The sequence below is a fragment of the Euprymna scolopes genome, chromosome 19 (genome assembly GCF_053919585.1).
Source record: "Euprymna scolopes isolate OS-2025 chromosome 19, ASM5391958v1, whole genome shotgun sequence".
Lineage (NCBI taxonomy): Eukaryota > Metazoa > Mollusca > Cephalopoda > Sepiida > Sepiolidae > Euprymna > Euprymna scolopes.
In genome coordinates, this window is record NC_136500.1 from 23,180,290 (window position 1) to 23,202,894 (window position 22,605).

Genomic DNA, 22,605 nt, shown 5'->3' on the forward strand with positions numbered 1-22,605 from the left:
ATAAAAGTTCCATAATTGTTGCTGTCACGAGCGCTTTCGATTCGTCTACGAATCATCATCAAGAATTGAAGTAAGAGTTCGAAGGAGCGAAAATGAGAATTAAAAGTGAAGACTAAAATATACATTAAACGGCGATGATAAGTTAAAATATATAGAGTCGATGAAAGTCGATTTAAAATGTAGGTCGATTAAAAATTCGAGTATCAAAACCAGCAAGTTCGTGGACACCGTTAACAAAGTCCGTCCAATACGATCTACGCAAGCCATTTTAGAACGTTACTGCTTTTCTCGAATGCGATATCATTTATAGTGTGTTGACGCTTCAAGAATTTTTAATTTTTTAATATTATTTTTCTGTTGTATAATTTTTATGTTGTCAACGAGAACCTGTCTAAGATTGGAGAGGGACAGTTATGTTCTTTAATCAAATTTTTATGTATAGAGATAATATTAATTAGATGTATGGTTATTCGCTGGGACAATGTTGACGTTGTCTGCCCAAATTATGTATCATAATTATATATATATATATATATAGGTTTTGTTATTGTTGTTTTTTCAAGCGATACATATGTTTTAATATTGGCTTCGCCTCGAAGCTTATTTTTTAATTTATTTATTTATTTATTTTTTATTTACTTAGAAAGTCGCCCTTTTAAATTTGTTTGGACGTATATAACATTTTTATTTATTTATTATTTTTAAAACAGTAATCTACGTACACGCGTGTTTCGAGGTCATTACCTCTCGTCAGCGTAGTTCAACTGTTTCTAGGGATCGAACCCCAGACCATGTTTACCACAGTCCGGTGCCTTAACCGTTAGGCCATAATCCCTAGATTAATTATAATAATTAAATATAGAATTAACCATTTATTTAATTAGGATATACATACAATTATTTGGAAGATAAAGGGGACTCTTCATACCAAGGTGTTTCGAAGCTTTTTTTAAAATTACATTTTCACCCCAAACAAGGCACATTGCCACTTTGGTGTAGGGGCTACTATCAGGGGCAACAACTACTGGGTTACTATGTAGGGATTTGGGCAGCAAGATGTCGGTTCACGTTACACTTGAACTTCTGCACGTCAGTACAGTTGGGGAAGTAGAGACCTGGAATGGAATTCCAAAGTCTAACGGTTCTGGGGAAGAAACTATTGGAGTAGAAAGATCTTTTACATCTAGGGATCTCTACAGTGTGGGGGTGGGATTTAGCAGCCTGTCGGGTTTGTCGAGGGTGTCTACGTCGTGGGGGCACAAGTGCTTGCAGTTCGTCAGAGCATTCACCATAAAAATACTTGTAGAACAGGCAGAGGGATGCAACATTTCGTCGATGGGACAGAGGCTGATGCTTAAATGCCAGTTCAGGGCCTATCAGATTGGCGGCCCTCCTTTGAACCTTGTCTAGGAGCAAGAGACTAGTAGCAGATGCACCAGCTCAAATGTGACAGCAATACTCTATACATGGTCGAATAGTGGCCTTATAGAGGTACAGGATACTTTCGGGTGTTAGTAGTTTTCTAACACGGTAGAGAGAGCCTACCTTCTTCGCAGCAGCTCTGGCAAAGCTTTCAATGTCATTGTTCACACTCATGTTTCCTGTGAACGTTAGGCCAAGGAGTTTGAAAGATGTACTCTCGGATAAAAGGCCGTTGGCCATTGCTATTTTTGGTAAAGAAGGGTGAAGGGTTTTGTAATTATTGAAGGAAACAAGTTTAGTCTTGGCAACATTGAACGTGACCATCCATTTTTGTCCCCATTCCACTAGGGCCTAATGCTTCTCATCAGAAGAGTAGAGAAGATGCTAGGTAACATAATGGGGATGCGACGTCTAGCGAAAGAATCATCAGGAACGAAATAAATAAAATGTTTGATGTTGTTAGGGGAAACTATATTGAATTCTAAGATAAAGGAAGAGCGTACTATATAAAGTGTATAGGGTTTCTATCATAGTCTTAAATAATGTAAGTAATTTATGTGTTTACGATTCAGGGGGAAGTAAGGGGTGGTTGGTTTGTGGTTCTATTTTATCCGTATGTAAGATGTACATTGTCTATGTAAGGGATTTATGCTAAAGGATTTTATCGACATTTGAAATTTGTTGAGCTTTATATTATCCCGATAAGCCTCCTCTTATAGAATGGAATTTACTCCCTTATTCTATCTTTCCTCGTTATATATATATATATATATATATATATATACACTAGCATGAGTGCCCGGCGTTGCCTGGGTATTTGGAGGTGTATGTTGAGCAAAAAATAAAGCGGACTCTTTTAAACTTTGACCCCTATTATGACCCCTTAATATTTATTGTTTTGGGCTCAAATCAAGTTATTAAGTGAAGTCAAGGAACCTATATCTGAAATTTCAAGTGTATAGACCCAGTATTGTCGGAGGAGTTTGGTAGAGTTCCCAAAGGTCAAATCCTTGAACTTTGACCCTTTAATCGCCAAATTTCTGGGCGAAAACCGATCAGATCGATTTTCCCAAATCTCAGTACCCTGTATATCAAATTTAGAGTCTGTAGACTAAAAATTGACAAAGTTATTGCGTAGGGAAATGTACACACACAGACACACACACAGACACTTTCACTTTTATAGATATATAGATATATATATAATTTAAGTATAAAAAAAAATATCCGTAAAATATTTAAGGTTTTTGAGTAAGGTATCACTGTGATTATTTTTGTGTGCTTCTGCAGAATTTCAGCTGAACGAAACGACTAAAACTGATGAATGTTTTAGCGAGTATTCTGCATGATCAAAATATATCAAAAAATAAAACATTAATTAACTCAGCTTTAACATAATAATATATGTATGTTAACATCAACTTTAAGGCAAGAAGAGACGATATAAGTTAGATATGATTATGATTATATTAGGGTTGTTCTAAAGCAAGGCATCCTACTTTTTAACTCAAAAGCTAAAATGTTGAAAAGCTGCAAAGGCGGGAGTGGTATCATTAAAACGATTGACCTTTTGTGTTCAAGAAGTAATTTTTCTACATAGTCACCACTATTATCAATGCACTTTTACCGGCCTCTTTTGATGCCTTGGTCGTAAAAGTCCACATCACGCTTTGTCACTCAAATCTTTGCCTCTGAAATCGACGAACCCATCTCCTAACTGTGCTGCATTGGATTCGCCAGTGTATGTGCCAGTGAATGTTGATTGGTTCAATTTTTTCTTCATAAAGTAGTTCAATGATGCGGTTCTGCTACTGACACACATAATTGACAGGGATTGCTTTCTTAGTTCCACACCGTCAATATCTGCAACAGAGAGATGAAACTTTCAGGTCATAAACGCACGAGATCAGTCATCATAGCAATGCAATTTGCAATTTTTTCTGATCCATTCGAGCAGAATCAAAAAATATGAAGCATTACTTTTGGAACGCCTTCCCCCTCCCCGTGCAAAATGTTCATTTCCCAGTAATATTGTTCAGAATCCAATATCCTCATAGCAGATGTATGGCAAAGAAAGGTGAAGATATATAAAATAAAATTCAGTAAATGACAACTGTATTATTATCAAGAGTTCAGAAGGCCATATTGGCAGGATATAACCTGTCTTGATAAAGATAAGTGACAAAAGTTATGATTATATAAATATAAATGAAAAAAAAAAATCATATAATACAACATAATGAGAAAAGCAAGAAAATACAAGAGTATGCAAAAGGATTTGGCCATTATTATGCAGAACACAATACATGATTACAACAATTGTATTGGACAGGAAATGGAAATATTGCATTTCAAGAGAGTTGCTTGAGCACACAGTTTTATTAGCCAATTGTTTCTCCTATGTATTATCGCACACAATGTACGTGCGAGATCAAGAGTCTCCAAAGTTTTTGAACGGGGCTGGGGGTAAATTGTGGACTTTTTAGAACTACACGGAACAAAATCAAAAAAATAAAAAAAATAAAAAATTACTTGTTCATGTTTTATACCGTTTTGCTAATTAGCTTTGCTTGTTAGTGAGATTGGTTCACCAAAACTTCCTTCTTTTAAACAGTCTCTAGGCAAAGAAAAAAGAACACCCTATTTTCACACATTTCCATTTGTAAAACTTTTCCTGACTATTTTTACGTTTTTCATAAGAGCTCAGCGGGCCACGTTAAAGACTTCAGCAAGCTGGATCTGGTTTGCCGACCATAGTGTGGAGGCCCCTGTGCTAAACAATAACGATATGTCACGTTCATTCACACAGAAGCAGAGAGTGTGAGCCACCTGACATCAAACTGTAAGGTTCTGTCGGCAACAGTTATTGTGACACAATGCAATGTCTAAATATCTCTGCTAAACCATCTGTAAAATGTTAAATATTCAGTGTGGCAGTAAGTCCTGGGAGGATATACAAAAAGGACTGTTTAACAGTCCTACACCATCCACTATGACTATGTAATCCTTAGTGCCATATACCTAGAAAACAGAGAAACCTGACACAATGCTATGGACCTGGATGGAGAAAATAGTAACCCTAGTTAAAGTCCCTAATGGTGCTGAGAGGGATAAGATAACGAAATGCCAAGGTCTTATGTACGACACAAAAAGAAACTGGAATTTTAGGAAGATCTCCATTATTCATGTATTTATAGGAGCAACGAAACTCATGAAAACAAATTTCAAAAACGACCTGATATATATACCCAGTGAACCAAGTGCAAGAGTGATACAAGCAATTGTACTTAAAGAGACGGATAGAATCTTAAATGGAGTCTTTGAAGTAGCAGGTGAATGTTTTGCATCGAGTAGGATGATCCATTCCCAGCAAAATTAAAAAGGAGAATAAAGATAATGTTAGATGTTTATAATCAAGAATGTTCATCAATATTTGCTTCAATGACCGATAACTCGAGAATCAAGCAGTTTCGAACCTATGCTTCTGAGGGTATTTTCCATGATTTACATATATAGAACATTGTTGATCCATCTGTTTTCCAAATATCCTGTATAGAAAAAAGATCTTGAGGAATCAAACGTTGATTAACTCTGTTTTAGCATGATAACAAGGCCATGTGTTTCTTTGTTTGATTATGATGGATCCAAAAATATCGTCTGCATAATGGCACCAACACAAACCTACAATTAATAAAAAACGAAAATCGAAGAGAAGATCCCTTAAGCTCAGACAAATAAACTTAAAAACCGAAACTCGAATTTTCACACTTATTTTTTCTTGCTTCGAAAAACAAAGCAGCAGGTGATGATTTTTTCTCTTCTCTGCAACCTCTTTCCCATAGAAGAGACATTGTGAGCCTGCCTCTGCTATATCATTATTTTCATGGCTAGTGCTCGACTGAACTCCAAACAAACTTTCACAAAAACACTCGACCAGCTACAACCATTATAAACGATTTTCTCCACTTTCGTGGTTAAATCTAAATGCAAATCCATGAACAAAGCTTCTTTCCCAGAACTGTCTGCCTGTGGAACACTGTTCCGCTGGCTTGCTTACGGTTGAATGCAACATGGTAGCCCTCAACCTGTGGTCTTCCCTGGAGTCTGAGTGAAAAAAAGTTTCCCCAGATTTCCAATACCTGCCTCTTTCAATAACACTTACTGATTAGTTTGCGTCATTGCAACACCCATTTATCATTGATTTCTTGTTTTTTTTTTTTTTAATTTTTTTTTTTACAAAGGCATCACCACATTATCAAGGACCAGAGGCCACTCAAGGATAAGGGTTAAAGAGTGTACAGTAGAAATTGGTCAATATAGTAATCATTAGTAATGAAAATTTGGTAAATTTAATAACTTATATGGAACGGCTCATCAAGAACTTATTTACTTTAGACTTGAACACAACCATATTGTAGTCAGCCGGAAAGCAGGAAAACGGAAGACAATTCCACAGGCGTGCAGTTCTAAGAAAGAAGCTTTGTTCATGGAATCTACATTTAGGTTTAGGCACAGATAAAGAGTGGGGGAAATTATTGTTGGTAGTGACTATTAGACTCCACTGTAATTTGGATGGCAACAAGCCTCCCCAACGTCCCAGTCCTCTTTGCCCTCATCATGGAGGTTTGGTTACTGCTTTCTCTCCTCGGTCTTTCTATTCTTCCTTGATCCTTCTTCATTATTTGGTATGATGTGGCATAAGCCAACACTACAATGTTTTGGGGTGGAGGTGCGGGGGTTAATTTAAAATTATTATTATTATTATTATTATTATTATTATTATTATTATTATTATTTTGTAAAGGATTGTCTCTTAAATGTGATTTTCTTATTTGTATTGAATCATGTAGCACAATATTACTTTCTGAGCATTTATTAATCCTTATTAATTCATTTCATTTGGGTCAGTTCTATATTTAAAATATATTGGACACTATTTTCATATAAATGTTAATGAACGCATATTTGCTGAATGTTATTGGTTTTTCTGTTGAAATAACTAATTTTTGTTCTATCCAGAAAAAAATCAGCTTTACCAAAACATATCTGTTGATTAAATATATTTCTGATTCTGTGGAATTTCCACGGACCCTGCTAGTTATCAATGTTATTATATCGAAGTAAAGAAAATTTATTTGATGAGAATACTAAAAAAATAAAGTCACTCTTTCTCTAAATGCTCACATAAATCAACATAGTGTGTAAAGAATCAAGATACACACACATATATATATATATATATATAAAATAAAAATTACAATTAAATTGACCAAAATGACTCAAGATGGTAAAACTAAAGTATATTATAAACATTAAAGAATTAATATTTATAAATTAATCTCAACCAGATGTAAAAGCTCGATAAAACCAAGTAGGAGATGGAGCTTATAATAAGAGCAAATAGTTCATAAAACATGTTAAAAAGACACCTTGAAATGAGTTAAAAACATATTTAATCTGAAAAGGAGACACTTAATAAGTGGATAGTCTTTAATTCGTGGAGTTTCGAATAAATACTTTCCTTCTCATCAGAGGGTAGGAATTAGCAAAATGCGGGATCGGATTTTGTATAGAAAAATATTTTATGAAACTGCCAATAAGTCAAAGATATTTTTCCAAACATGTCTCAATCCCAAATTTATTTATTTTATTTTTATATGGACTTTGGTTGCTGAATACCCATGCTATTTTTTTTTTTTTTTTTTTTTTTTTGCTTACAAAAATTTGCTTTCGGTTTCGCTTCTGGCCGATGACACACAAAAGAAAATGAAATTTCATTCATCTGCAAAAGATCTAGCTAATTTGCATATTCTTTTAAACATTCATTTTAATTAATTCCCTATTAGTTTTGTTGGGTTTCTTATGGGATGATCATCTTTAGTTAACTATTACATGTAATTATATTCATACAGATATTCTATAGGATTTATATTTGCATAAAAAAGTTTATAGTAAAATAAACCTCTTTCTATATATATTTATGCATGCGTATTTATATTTGTTTAAAAAATGTTGTCTACCAAACTCCTCTGCGAGTTTTTGGTCTACAGACATGGAACTTAATGTATAGGGTATTCAGACCCATGCTAAACTTTATATTTGGGTTTTAGCCGGGAAAAATCGGTGCAAAATTGTGAAAATTAAAAAAAAATGGAATTTGCCAGGTGATGGTCGAATGGCAGCATTACGAATATGCATGCGTAACATAATAGCTATTGGTTCATGTTTTAACTTTTAGCTTTTCAATAAACATGTCTTCATAGCTCAGGCATTTACGTCAAAGGAAAAAGTAAATCATAAGCTAAACGTTTTTGCAGCGATTCTCAGTGGTGGCGCAGGAGTGATTTTTGTAAAACTCTTTAAATCATTACTATATGTATTGGGTACAATATAATATAATAATAAATACGAAATCTGCATTAATCAAAATACCATATTTAAGCGTATTTTACGACCGGGCGATGCCGGGCGGCCTGCTAGTATATAGATTTACATGACAACGGCATAAACCAAGAAAAGGTTTAAGGGTGCCCTGTAAAAGAATTTGAAACTACTTGAGATGAATATAAATAACTGAGAAACACAATTAGAAGACCGACCATCACTGAGCAAAAACGCAAGAGAAAGATCTAAGCATTTCGAAGACTAGCGTGTAGATCATGCTGTCTTAAAACGTGTCTCCAAAAAGTAAGATGAAAGTATAGACTCAGAGATTATACAGCAGGAATTTAAGTGAAATCTATGTGATAGGTTCCTTCTGTCAAAAGCTGAACTTATAAACCATCTTGAATCACACAACCAAAGACAGGATCAAGTTTTATGATGAGGTTATAACAGTACAATCTCCAGTGCTTTTATCATATTTGTGATCAAATCTGCAAATCTAAAAATGGCCTGACACGGCATTCAAGGATTCACACTCACTGTACCCAATGATACAGGGCTTTACAGAGCTGAGAGGGAGAAGATAACAAAGTATCAGGGACTTATGTATGATATGAAACAAAATTGGAAATTAAAAGAGGTTTCAATTATACCAGTCACCATAGGAGCAACTGGGCTTATGAAAAAGAACTTTAAAAAGTACATAGCACGCATACCCTGTGAATCAAGTGCAAGTGAAATACAAATGATTGCACTGAAAGAGACGGATAGAATCCTGAAAAGATCTCTTGGTTGAACTCACTAAAATATGGGTGAATGTTAGACATCTGGTTGGATGTCCCACCCCCTAGAAGAAAAAGGTTAAGAAAAATTAACCAATTGCAAGTGAAATACAAACGATTGCACTGAAAGGGACGGCTAGAATCCTGAAAAGATCTCTTGGTTGAACTCACTAAAATATGGGTGAATGTTAGACATCTGGTTGGATATCCTACCCCCTAGAAGAAAAAGGTTAAGAAAAATTAACCAATTGCAAGTGAAATACAAACGATTGCACTGAAAGGGACGGCTAGAATCCTGAAAAGATCTCTTGGTTGAACTCGCTAAAATATGGGTGAATGCTAGACATCTGGTTGGATGTCCCACCCCCTAGAAAAAAAAGATGAAGCAAAATGAAAAAAAAGAAGTGAAATTAACATGCGAACATCTTTACTAGAAGGAAAGTTTTTTGTGTCACACACACATATGTGGACGTATAAGATTAAAGCTGGGTTAAGTAAAACCTACGTGTACGCAGCTGCACAGCAATTAATTGAAGATAACTTCTGTTAAAAAGATGCATCTACAAGATTCAATTCAAAGCTAAATAACTAATCATGATAAATTTTGAAGCACAGCTTTTATTTGTGAAGGGCCCAAACGAGGACTATATTTAGTTTTATTTAGTTTTATATAAATGAAGTAAAAAGGAGGTTGAAGCTCTTTGTGAAACTTAAGATATCTACAATTTTTAATTTTGTTTTCAATACGTATTAAACATCAGTTATTAATTATTTCAAAAATTTCAGGCCTTTTTCCTTTCAGTATTTTAAAGACGTTTTAGGCGGCAAAATATGGGTAAAAAGCTAAAATTTGAAAAGTCATATTTTTCGGATTTGGATTGCATTTTATCCATAGTTAGTGGACACTAATTTTAGTTTCTTCTTAAGACTCCTTAAGCTCAAGCCTTAAATTTTAGACATTTTCTAGAATCCAAACTATGTAAGAAATTTTTGTTTAGTATTTTTATATATCAGTTTTAATCTTCATAAGGGGACACAAAATTAGTGCAATTAATTTAGACAATGATGTTTTTAATTTTTGAAATTAGTTAACATTTTTGTTTTGAGATTAAATTCATATTTGCTGTTGGGTAATAATTTTTTTTCTGTAATTAAGAAGGCGAGTATAATTTCATATTTTTTTTATGAAATTCAAAGTTGTGGAGGATTCCACGAAATTATATTTTTTGCATATTTCCCGGACTATAACTATTTACTATAAGATTTATTTTTCACATTGAATCTTGTAGCTTACTTTACACCCAGCCAACTCCGAGTCATTTTAATCATATATTTTCATTCAATTTCGTAGAAGGCATTCTCTAGTTATCTCGTTTGTTTTTCTCTCTACTTTCCAGTGAATGCTTGTGGTCTGAAACCATGCGAAAATGGTGGCAAATGCGTCGATGTAAAAGACAGTTATAAATGCATATGCAAGATGGGATTCAAGGGATCAAAATGCCAAATTGGTAAGTGTTTTTGATGTGCGAATAATCTGGGGTTCAGAAATGAATTAATAGATACTGTTGCAGAATATGAGATCAAACTGCTGAGTAAAATTTCTACCAGATACCTTGTGATTATGCCTAAATACACTTTTTTTTTGTTGTTGAGGCCTTCCATTTTGGTGCGCAAATACACCGCTCAGTGCACTCTTGCCTTGACAAAATTGCCTTCAGAATCTAGTAAAAGATGTCGCTAGTTTTTCTTTATTTTGCATTTTCATGAAAGTTGCCTGACTGAGATTCAATCTCTGGTATCTCCTCATCTGACATTCACAGCAAGAACTTGTCTATTTATCATAACTGTAAATAACTTTCCATTCTTCCTCCGAGTGGTTAAAAAACATCGGAAATTCCATGAACAGAGATTTTTTCCGAGGGTTTCCCTTGTGTAAAACATGTTCTCATGCACACTACAACATGGTCATCTTCAAATCCAATCTAAACAAATATGTGCCACACGATTTAAAGAATTGCATCTGAAAAAGTAAAACTCCTGAAGCGTCTGACACGATCGATACTCATATACTTTAAAAATACTCATGTTTTGTCTTTGTTTCATTGCAGTTGATAGCTGCATGTCAAATCCTTGTAAAAATGGAGCAACTTGCGTCAATCATGAAGACGGATTTTTCTGTAGATGCAAAGCTGGTTTCCATGGAGACCACTGTGTGAAAAGTAAGTGATATATATATATATATATATATATATATATATATATATATATATATATATATATATATATATAAAGTCGTATTCCTGTTTGTTTGTGTGTCAGCAATTTAATTAATATATACTAAAGATACACTGTTTCAAAAATCAATTTTCATACTAAAAACGGACATTTATATCTTTTTATTCCGTATATTTCTATATATAATATTTATTCCAAGACCTACATTCAAGAAGTCACACACACACACACACACACACACACACACACACACACACACATATATATATATTTTTCAGCACATTATAATTGATCATCTTTACAAAATGTAGCAAGAAAATCTTTTGGCTCATCATGGTTTTAACTTAATTTTCCTAAATCATTTTAATCACGGGGAGGAAACATTTATATTTTTCGAATGCGATAGGATTTTTCTCTCCCATTACCCCATACTATCTATTTTTATTCATATATATATATATATATATATATATATATATAGGTAAATATACTCTGTTTTATCATTATATTAAAATTTTACTTTCATAGTTAATCCTTGCAAGGTGAATCCATGCAAACATGGTGGGAAATGTATTCCAGAGAAAACTAATTACCGATGTGAATGCAAAAATGGATATGAAGGACTGAACTGTATCAAACGTGAGTATTTAGTATTATTATTTGATATTTTTATTTTATATTAGTACTAGCATTTCAGCCCGGCGTTGCCCGGGTGTTTGGATGTGTATGTTGAGCAAAAACAAAAAAAAAAGTGGCAGTAGGAAGGCAGGCTCGAACCCGTACCGCAAAGAAGGGAAAGAACGGGGGAAAAACGAGGTCTTTGCTGTTACGACCACTGCCAAACCGAAAGTGGCGTAAGTTTTAATTAAGGCTAGACAATCGAAAGGAGAGGATAACTTTCGAAAATATCGGCGAAAAAAGCGACCCTCCCTGTAGAAAAGTGCCCAGTTGAAGATGAAGATATTAATGTTTTTAATCAATTCTTCGATATTTGTCGTCTGAAAGGTCGAACTTCAAAACGATACTGATCTTGTACAAATCTGTCACCTCTGTCGAAATTTTTAGGCAAACATGCAAACATACATACATATACATATATTTATATATTGGTAGCTAAACATAATCGATTAAAAAGCTTGCCCTATCTCTGAATACCCTTTATGTAAAATTTCAAATGTTTAAACCAGAAATTGTCTGAGTAATTTGGTAGAGACCGCAGAGGGCAATTTTTTTTAAACTTTGACCCCTATTATGACCCCTTAACATTTATTGTTTTGGGCTCATATCAAGTTATTAAGTGAGATCCATGTCCACGGAACCTACATCTAAAATTTCAAGTATTTAGACCTAAAATTGGTGGAGGAGTTTGCTAGAGTTCTAAAAGGTCAAATCGTTGAACTTTGACCCCTTAACAGCCAAATTTCTGTCCGAAAACGGATTACAAAGATTTTCTCTAAATCTCAGTACCCTGTATATCAAATTTCGAGTCTGTAGACTGAAAATTGACAGAAATATTGCGTAGGAAAATGTACACACACAGATACACACACATACACACACATAGACAGGTTCACTTTTATATACATATATAGATAGATTAGGTATTAATATTTGATATTATTATTTGATATTTTTATTTTATATTATTATTTGATATTGGTATTTGATATTATTATTTGATATTTCTTATTTATTTGATATTGGTATTTGATATTTTTATTTGATATCATTTGATATTATTATTTTGTATTTTTATTTGATATTATTATTTGATATTTTTATTTGATATTGGTATTTGATGTTATTATATGATATTCTTATATGACATTGTTATTTGATATTATTATTTCATATTTTTCTTTGATATCATTATTCGATATCATTATTTTGTCTCGGAGAATTTCGTTGGGAAATGTTACGCTATACTGCACCTTCTCCTGTCCTAGCCCCTTCGAATTTTCATTTATTTATTACCAACCTCTTAGGTGATCTTAGGTCAACACCAGGAGACGAGATTTAAAATGATTTAGATTCATATTTCACATTAAAACCTGAGGAATTTTACAAGCAGCGCATTTATAAGCTCATTGAAGAGCAGAAAAAAATCACAGAGATTAAAAGTCATATAGGTCTGAATAAAGATTTTCAAAAACAAAGGTTTTTATTTGTTAAATGAAATTTTAAATCAGCAAAATCTTTTGACCTAATTATGATACAATGTTACAAGGAACCATTTTGTTTAGGAAACACTAGAACACTCGTTGGGCTCTTTAGTTTAATGAGCGCTTCCATCTAACTCTGTTCTCGTGGGGAGGCTAGTAAATAGGAACAGACTGCCTTTCAATTAGAACTACTTTATATATAGAGATTACAAAGATGCATTTCACTAATTCGAATATTTATGAGAATATTTATTTAATAAATAAAAACTGAATAATAGTTTATCAACGAAATGTCCTTTTTTAATGCTAATATGCAAATTAGTTCTAAGATCGTGAAGTTTAATCTAATGTCCTGCTAGCTGGGCAGATTGAGAGCAGGTGTAGCAGAGCATGGACATGTGTATGACAGCAGCAGCTGTATGCAAATGACCGAGCCATGTGCGAGGACGAAGGAAAGAAAAATATTATAAAAATAAGAAACAGAGTTGTTAAACGGGTAGCCTAATAGCAACAGGAAAAGATACATGCTACACATGGCCGGACAGGTACAGAATACTTTGTGTTTGGCATGTTCGTACATTGGAGTACAAAAAAACTTTTGAACAAGAGACAAGGCGTTTTACTGGAAAGTACCTGTAAATAAAAGTTTTTTGTTAAAAATGTAAGTCGAACTTTTATTTCCTTGTAAGTTGTTTCCTTGCAACGATGTTAACAGGTGTGTAACGTTACACAGGCTCACAAATAATGGCGATGGAGCCAAGTCAATTCACGATGGTCCTCAGTGTGGCATAAACATAGAGTATAAAAGAAGATGTGTGTGGCGGGGCCTATCACTCCACAGCAATCGGTTCAAACGGGAGAAAACAAGCATATTTTGCTTGCAGTTCTTTGTTGACGCAGCTGAGGCTGCTGCTGTTGTTGTAGGGCATAGGGCATCACCATTCACTCATTTCGCATGATTCAGATGATTATTGTTTGCATTCGTTTTCTTCCGATATCTTTCTAATTAGAATTCTTTTTAGAAAGATATGGATTACTTACGCGGGAGGGACTACATGGAAGTTGCCAACAGCATCCCTAAGTGACAGTATCTCTGTGAAATCAATTGGATTTAAATGTGATACAAGCAGATTTTCAGATTTTGTCATTAATCACTTTACCAACGTCATCTCTCGACTACTGCATGTCCAGAGTTTGTCACTGATTCTGTAAATGACGAGGGTGCAAAAGTGTCAGCACAAGCCTCATTCCATAGAAGTGATGCACCATTTGCAATGCAAACCACCATCAGACTATCGGGTCTTTTGTCATCTCTCATATATATATATATATACATATATATATATATATATATATATATATATGAATATATATATATATATATATATATATATATATATATATATATATATATATGCATATATATATACAGGCGGCAAAAAGAAACTCTGCACTTGTAATTTTTTCAAGAACTGCAAATTTAAGCTAAATTTTATGTAACTGTTTAAACAAACTATACCTCATTTGATTGGCCTTTTATTCCTCTATAATTTTACCTATTCATATTTGACTTTTAATTGAAATATTCTAGTGTTTACATCAATTAAAAAAAAAACTTCAAATTAAGGAGGCAAAAAGAAAGTCCGCACAATAGAAAATTGTTATTTAAATATAACTTTAGGACAGTAATGCAACACAAATACAACAGGAACACAATAAACTAGTTAATATTTAGTAGCATAGCCCTTCTGCAATTTGACAACCTGCAATCTTTTGGGAATTCCTTGAATTAGACTGCAGCAATACTCCAGGGAAAGGGCATCCCACTTTTCTTAAATTTTTGTCCAAATTTCTTCCAAATTTGAAATTTTATCATTGCATAGCTGTTGCTTGATGTAATGCAATACGTTTTTGATAGGATTGAGGTCTGGAGATTGTGCAGGCCAATCCAAACTCGGGATATCATGCTCTTTCAGGAAATTCTTGACATTGCCAGCTGTCTGAATGGGAGTATTATCCTGCATGAAGATGGAATTATCATCCAAATTCCGACCAAAGTAGGGTACAAAATGCTCAGTCAACATATTAATGTACTTAGTCAAATTAATTCGACCTTGCAAGCGAACTATAGGCTCTGGAATATCGGTACTAATAATGCCCCACACCAAAAACTGAAACTCCACCACCTTGCAACATTGAAACTGAGCACCTAGGATTAAATTCTTCGTCTTTCGTACTGCCTACCATCACTAACTAACCTATTGAACTTGCTTTCGTTGCTAAAAAGCACTTTTGACCAATATGAAGAGTCATAATCTTAATTGCATCTGACGAAGTCCAGATGGCACTTTCTGTTCTTTACAAAAATCATTGGCTTGCGTCTTGCAGCATATCCTCGCAAATTAAATTCCTTTAATCTGTTCTTGACAGTAGAAAGAGAGCACTTTTTAACAAGATAGCACTGTTGTTGGATTTGGGGAGCCGTTTCAAATCTGTTTCTTAGGCTGCGGATCTTGATAGCATTGTCTTTCCTGTTAGAAGTAACTCTAGTACGACCAGATTTAGGGGCATCACGAACACTGCTGGTGTTTTGTGTGCTTTTGCACAGTCTTTCGTACCGTTTTCTCATCACATTTCAATCTCGATTGGATAAACCAGAAAGATGGAGATTAATGAGCTCCTGATGATCACTAAGAGATAGTCGTAGCATACGAACTAAATGTTATGTTGTATAACCTGAAACAACAACAACTACGATTAGAGATACTTTGTTGCTTTGGTGGATATTTTCAGCTGATTTTGGGGCGATAATTTGAGCTGATTTTAACTGAGTTTGTGCTGCGGACTTTCTTTTTGCCTCCTCAATTTGAAGTTATTTTTTTAAACTAACGTGAACACTAGACTATTTCAATCAAATGTCAAATATGAACAGGTAGAGGAATAAAAGGTGAATCACATGAGGTATAGATTGTTTAAACAGTTACATTAAATTTAGCTTAAATTTGCAGTTTTTGAGAAAATTACAAGTGCGGACTTTCTTTTGCCAGCACTGTATATATATATATATATATATATATATATATATATATATATATATATATATATATATATATATTCATATCCATTAGAGGCGTTGAGTGAAATTTGCAAATAAAATAAGGTACATATTGAACACGTTTGGAGCCAAATAACTGCAATGCGAATTTTTTTTATAAAATAAACGAGTGTTTATTTCTTTAGAAATATATTTTGAAGATATACTCCTTTGTCAATCTATATATTTGTTTTTCTTCTTTTTCTTCGCCATAATGTCGAGGTTTTTATGTAGTCGGATAGTCCAAACGTATTCAATACGTATCTTATTTTATTTTCATATTTCACTCAACGCCTCTAATGGATATAAACAAAAAATCTACCCAGATTTTCAAACCGCACGACCACGCGTACTATCCGACTACATAAAACCCCTGCAGCTAACATCACGTGGACTTAATTCATTGAACATTCTTCCACTCGACATCACAGCGAAAAAAAAGAATAAAAAAATATATTGATTGACAAAGGAGTATATCTCCGAAATATATTTCTAAAGAAATAAGCACTCGTTTATTTTATAAAAAATTTTGCGTTGCCAGTATTTGGCTCCAAACGTGTTCAATACGTATCTTATTTTATTATATATATATATATATATATATATATATATATATATATATATATATATATATATATTTTAATTCAATTTTTACCCCAAACAAGGCACAGTGCCACTTTGATGTAGGGAGCTACTATCGGGGACATAAGTTGCAGGGATGTTATGAAGGGAGATGAGCAGCAAGATGTCTGTTCACATAACACTTGAACTTCTGCATGTCAGTACAGTTGGAAAAGCAGAGTGCCGGAAGAGAGTTTGAAAGTCTAACAGTTCTGGGGAAGAAACTATTAGAGTTGAAGGCTTTCTTACACCTAGGAATCTCTACTGTATAGAGGTGGGATTTTAACTAAAATACATTTATGTCATTTTCCAGTTCTATTAACTTGTATAAACACTTGTAATATTTTTCTTCATCTTATTTTAATGCAGTGAATCCTTGTGGAAGCAGTCCTTGTAAAAACGGGGCCACATGCACCAACAAAGGTCACAAGTATGTGTGTACGTGCAAAAAAGGATTTGAAGGTTTTGATTGTGAAAAAGGTTGGTATATTATTTTCTTTCCGTTACATTGCAGACAAAATATAAAATCAATATTTTTGCATTATTGGATGAAATTGATTTTATGGTTTTGATTATATTCTTCATTTGATAATATCTTATGCTAATGGAGGTTGTCTCTCTGGTGTTATAATTTGGACTTCTGATCCTTTCGTTTATGATTTTAATACGAAAAAATTCAATATTTAAAATAAAATTAAATATATTCGAATATTTTTAAGAATCTTTTAAAAATATTTTTGTAAAATATTATTTATTTAGATGTTTTTTTTTAATATTTGTTTTTTTTATACATTTTATGAAATAAAACATATGTTGTAAAAAACTATGTATTTTTAATCTCACTTATGAAGGATATACTTATTTTTAATTCATCAAAACGATAGAGTTTAATTTATAATTAGATTTAGATTGTACATAGTTTTAAGATTTTTCATGATTCTTGTAATTATGAAGAGAAAACTTATGTTTTATTAATGACGGCTTAGACCAGGAAAGTTGGAAAATGTATAAATGAACGTAGTGTAGAAAGGGGGTGTAAGAGGACTTAAGGAAGTGAGGAAAAAATTTGAGCTAACTCCTCTGTAGGTTATGATGCGATGTTTTAATATTATGAAATAATGTGTATGAAATTGCGTTCTATAGTTAAATAAGGTATTGTCTAATAGCGTAAACATAATAAATTTTTATGTGCAATCTGTTGTAAACCTACAGCAATTTGGTTCAGAGGGGAAAAACTGCACCTCTTTTATTATATACAAAATTGAATAGTTGTTTTTTTTTTAAGTAAGCCGATCAGTGTTACCCTCATTCAGCACAAGCTGTATCGAGAGATCTTTTTATTTTGATATATATTTTTGGAACTTTCCCATCAATGGACGTTCTCAATAATAAACACGAGTCTTTCATAACGGATTATTTGCTTAAAACCCCGACATGCAAAACGAATTTCAGCATTAACTGATTTTCCATCCTCAGTCATGCCCACTGATTATATCACCTGAGAATTTTGGAAACTATCTATGTTATTTTAAAACGACCCACCTTTGTAAACAGGAGTGTCTAATCAAGCTGTAAGATAAATACCCTATTGTAGATATACCATAATATTGTCTTTGTTTTATATATATACAGTTCTTTATATTTCTTTCTTCAGGTTTAAAAATATCCTTCGATACAGCTGCTGCTGAGTTAGGGCGAAACCGTTTGACTGACTTTTTAAAAACTTTTTGCAAAACGAATGTTTTTTTTTTTTAGTTTATAAGTAAAACCATTTTGTATATAAATCCTTTTGAAAATTAAAATAAATAGATACGAAAACGAAATTACAAATGTGCTTAAACAACATATTGTTAAGCGTATAATTTGATTTAAAGTTAAAAAAAAGACTGTTACTTTGGGGTATTGTAAATTTTTGGGTGTCCTAAAGCCATTAGATCCAAAATATTTTATTTTGAAATATTGAAAATCCTTGTTTCAGATTTTTTTTTTTTTGATGGGGATTAATAATTTAAGTTCGATTATTTGAACTACCATTCTTATTCTTGTCGTGATAGTCACAATGTTTCGGCTGATGTAACTTCCAATCTGCTTCAAGTACATCTTTTCAAACTTGAGAACCTAATTGTCGAACGTGGATATCATTATGCTGAACTGCAAAACGTGTCTGAAATTTTGAACGGAACGTCTTATTGATTTCTCTGAGGAAGATTAACACTTTTACCAGGCTAATAAATAAAGGAGATATATTTGAAATTCTGTACAGGCTTCCAAGTTCGACATAAAGATTTCAGAATTCTGCTGTCCTCAAGTTCGAAAAAAAAATGCACATGTAAAGTTCGGAAATTACATCGACCGATCACAACCGAGATGAGAATTTTTTTTATAGAAATCGCTTCAGCCAAAGCATAAAGCCTCCTGATGTAAGGAGATAAAGAAAATAATACTTCAAAATAAAAAAAAAACTACCAAACGATGTGTTAGACGGATAGATTCTGATTCAGAAAAAAAACAGCAATTCTTCTCCCTTTGTCAGAAACATCGCTCATAGAATGTGGGGACTAAAGGAGAAAATAAGGGAAGCGAGAGTTACGAGGTTGCTGAAAGCAAACCCAATCCACTTTATAGACTACTTAGAAGTTAAAGTAGTACAGATTGAGAATTCTTGTCAAAATACTATGAGTATTATTACTATTTATGGGCTTTCTAAGATATATTTAATTTTAAAGAGGATTAGTAATCTAATATATAAAGGTATCTCGTCGGATTTTCCACAGTTGTGTAGTCGGGGGTTCATATCGGAGACACATAACACAGAAGATGATAATGACATTTATCTACTGTTTACATCACGACGACGACGACTGTGACGATTCCTGGGGACTTCATACTATTATTAATACGGAGCTGAGACATTTATGCACCAGTTATTGTTAACACATATAGAGGGAAGATACATTATTGATGATAGCGGAGGGGACACATAATACTTGAAAGGGAGTTATACAAAGTTCGTTTACAAGATAATAGACAAAACACATTTACCTTTTCCTTTTGGTGGAATGGCGAGAGACGAAGATAACAGTTTACAAATATAGATGATTCTTTATTCATACCAGCTGGATGATGATGGTGATGGTCAGGGATTCAAGCTTTACGACTAAATCTCCCCTCCCCCTTCGCTTCCCAGGGATATCAGCCCTCAGTAAGTCACTCTCCAACTCTTGTCTCCGACTCTGACTTTGACTGTCTCTAACTTCGAACCCTGTCTCAATATATAGGGAATCTCCTTTCTTGGTGACGTCGTAGGCGTGGTCAAACAATGTGACTCGCTCAGGTTTCAAATTACATGTGCGCTTTGCACATGCATCTACACGCCTCTGGTAAACAAGAAAATTCCTTACTTGATTGTTTCATTTATAACCTACTTATTTTAAAATCTAATCTATTTCCTAGGTTTTTAATATGTATTTCTAAAAAGTTTTCTTACTGGGTTCGATTCTAGCCTTTTCCAAATATTATTTTCAAACTTATCTAGTTTGCTCTTTTACTTACTGGGGTTTGTCCCTTTTTATATAACACCACATTATATATAAATAACAATAGATCTTATAAATCGAAATTTAATTTAGATTAGCGACTTTTCCTTTACATCCTATAGCATTTCTTACCATAAAAAGTGTAGTTTTATTAAATTTCTTTTTGAACATAACTATTCCGCCAAAGAAGATTATTACAATGGCGACAATTGTAAACAATGGCATCAAAACTTTTAAGGGAGACAATCTTTGTTTTCACTTACAACTAAGAATATGAGTAATCTCCTTTTTACAAATTGATGATATTTCAATTCTTTGCAACTTGCAAATTATTATTATTTTGGAATTTAAAATTTAAAGAAAAATTACATTGATTAATCCAGATATATGCCAAGTAGGTACAGCTAGTTATCTTATATAAATAGGGATTTTGTCTGCCTGTCCATCGGTCATAATTTTTAAAAATGTAATAAATACACTGAAGAATTTTTCTCGTTTTGAAATATCATTATTATAAATGCTTTTAGAAATTGAAAATTAATATTAAATAATAATAAAATAGATAATTAACTGTAAATGATAAATAAATAATAAATAAAAAATCGAAAATTATTAGTAATTAAAAAATAAATAATAAATAAATAAAAAATCGAAAATTATTTGTAAATAATAAATAAATAAATAATAAATAAATAAAAATAGAAAATTATTAGTAAATAAAAAATAAATAATAAATAAATAAAACATAGAGAATTATTTGTAAATAATAAATAAAAATAAATAAAAAAAATCGAAAATTATTAGTAATAAAAAAATAAATAATAAATGAATAAAAAATCGAAAATTATTAGTAAATAAAAAATAAATAAATAAAAAATCGAAGATTATTAGTAAATAAAAAATAAATAATAAATAAATAAAAAATCGAAAATTATTAGTAATTAAAAAATAAATAATAAATAAATAAAAAATCGAAAATTATTAGTAATTAAAAAATATAAAATAAATAAATAAAAATAGAAAATTATTAGTAATTAAAAATAAATAATAAATAAATAAAAATCGAAAATTATTAGTAAATAAAAATAAATAATAAATAAATAAAAATAGAAAATTATTAGTAATTAAAAAATAAATAATAAATAAATAAAAAATCGAAAATTATTTGTAAATAATAAATAAATAATAAATAAATAAAAATAGAAAAGTATTAGTAAATAAAAAATAAATAATAAATAAATAAAAAATAGAAAATTATTTGTAAATAATAAATACAAATAAATAAATAAATAAAATATAGAAAATTTTTAGTAAATAAAAATAAATAATAAATAAATAAAAAATAGAAAATTATTAGTAAATAAAATAATAAATAAATAAAAAATAGAAAATTATTAGTAAATAAAAATAAATAATAAATAAATAAATAATAGAAAATTATTAGTAAATAAAAATAAATAATAAATAAATAAAAAATAGAGAATTATTTGTAAATAATAAGTAAAAATAAATAAATAAAAAATCGAAAATTATTAGTAATTAAAAAAATAAATAATAAATAAATAAAAAATCGAAAATTATTAGTAATTAAAAAATAAAAAATAAATAAATAAAAAATAGAATATTATTAGTAATTAAAAAATAAATAATAAATAAATAAAAATCAAAAATTATTAGTAAATAAAAAATAAATAATAAATAAATAAATAATAGAAAATTATTAGTAATTAAAAAATAAATAATAAATAAATAAAAAATCGAAAATTATTTGTAAATAAAAATAAAAATTAAATAAATAAAAAATCGAAAATTATTAGTAATTAAAAAAAATAAATAAATAAAAAATCGAAAATTATTAGTAATTAAAAAATAAATAATAAATAAATAAAAATCGAAAATTATTAGTAAATAAAAAATAAATAAATAAAAAATCGAAAATTATTAGTAATTAAAAAATAAATAATAAATAAATAAAAATCGAAAATTATTTGTAAATAATAAATAAATAATAAATAAATAAAAATAGAAAAGTATTAGTAAATAAAAAATAAATAATAAATAAATAAAAAATAGAAAATTTTTTGTAAATAATAAATAAAAATAAATAAATACATAAAATATAGAAAATTTTTAGTAAATAAAAATAAATAATAAATAAATAAAAAATAGAAAATTTTTAGTAAATAAAAATAAATAATAAATAAATAAAAAATCGAAAATTATTTGTAAATAAAAATAAAAATTAAATAAATAAAAAATCGAAAATTATTAGTAATTAAAAAAAATAAATAAATAAAAAATCGAAAATTATTAGTAATTAAAAAATAAATAATAAATAAATAAAAATCGAAAATTATTAGTAAATAAAA

General features: G+C 31.0%; 1 protein-coding gene across 8 annotated transcripts in view; it reads left to right on the top strand.

Annotated features, from left to right (window-relative positions):
* LOC145303489 (uncharacterized) overlaps window positions 1-22,605 on the top strand; it is a 731,279-nt gene that overhangs the window by 277,609 nt on the left and 431,065 nt on the right. For 7 of the 8 annotated variants that reach the window (XM_080144908.1, XM_080144909.1, XM_080144911.1 and 4 more), the window contains 4 exons: window positions 9,986-10,096; window positions 10,697-10,807; window positions 11,352-11,462; window positions 17,070-17,180. The exons of the other annotated variant lie outside the window; for it this stretch is intronic. In XM_080144908.1, coding sequence (XP_080001034.1) covers window positions 9,986-10,096; window positions 10,697-10,807; window positions 11,352-11,462; window positions 17,070-17,180 — 444 coding nt within the window. The remainder of the gene's footprint in view (window positions 1-9,985; window positions 10,097-10,696; window positions 10,808-11,351; window positions 11,463-17,069; window positions 17,181-22,605) is intronic. 8 annotated transcript variants of the gene reach the window in all.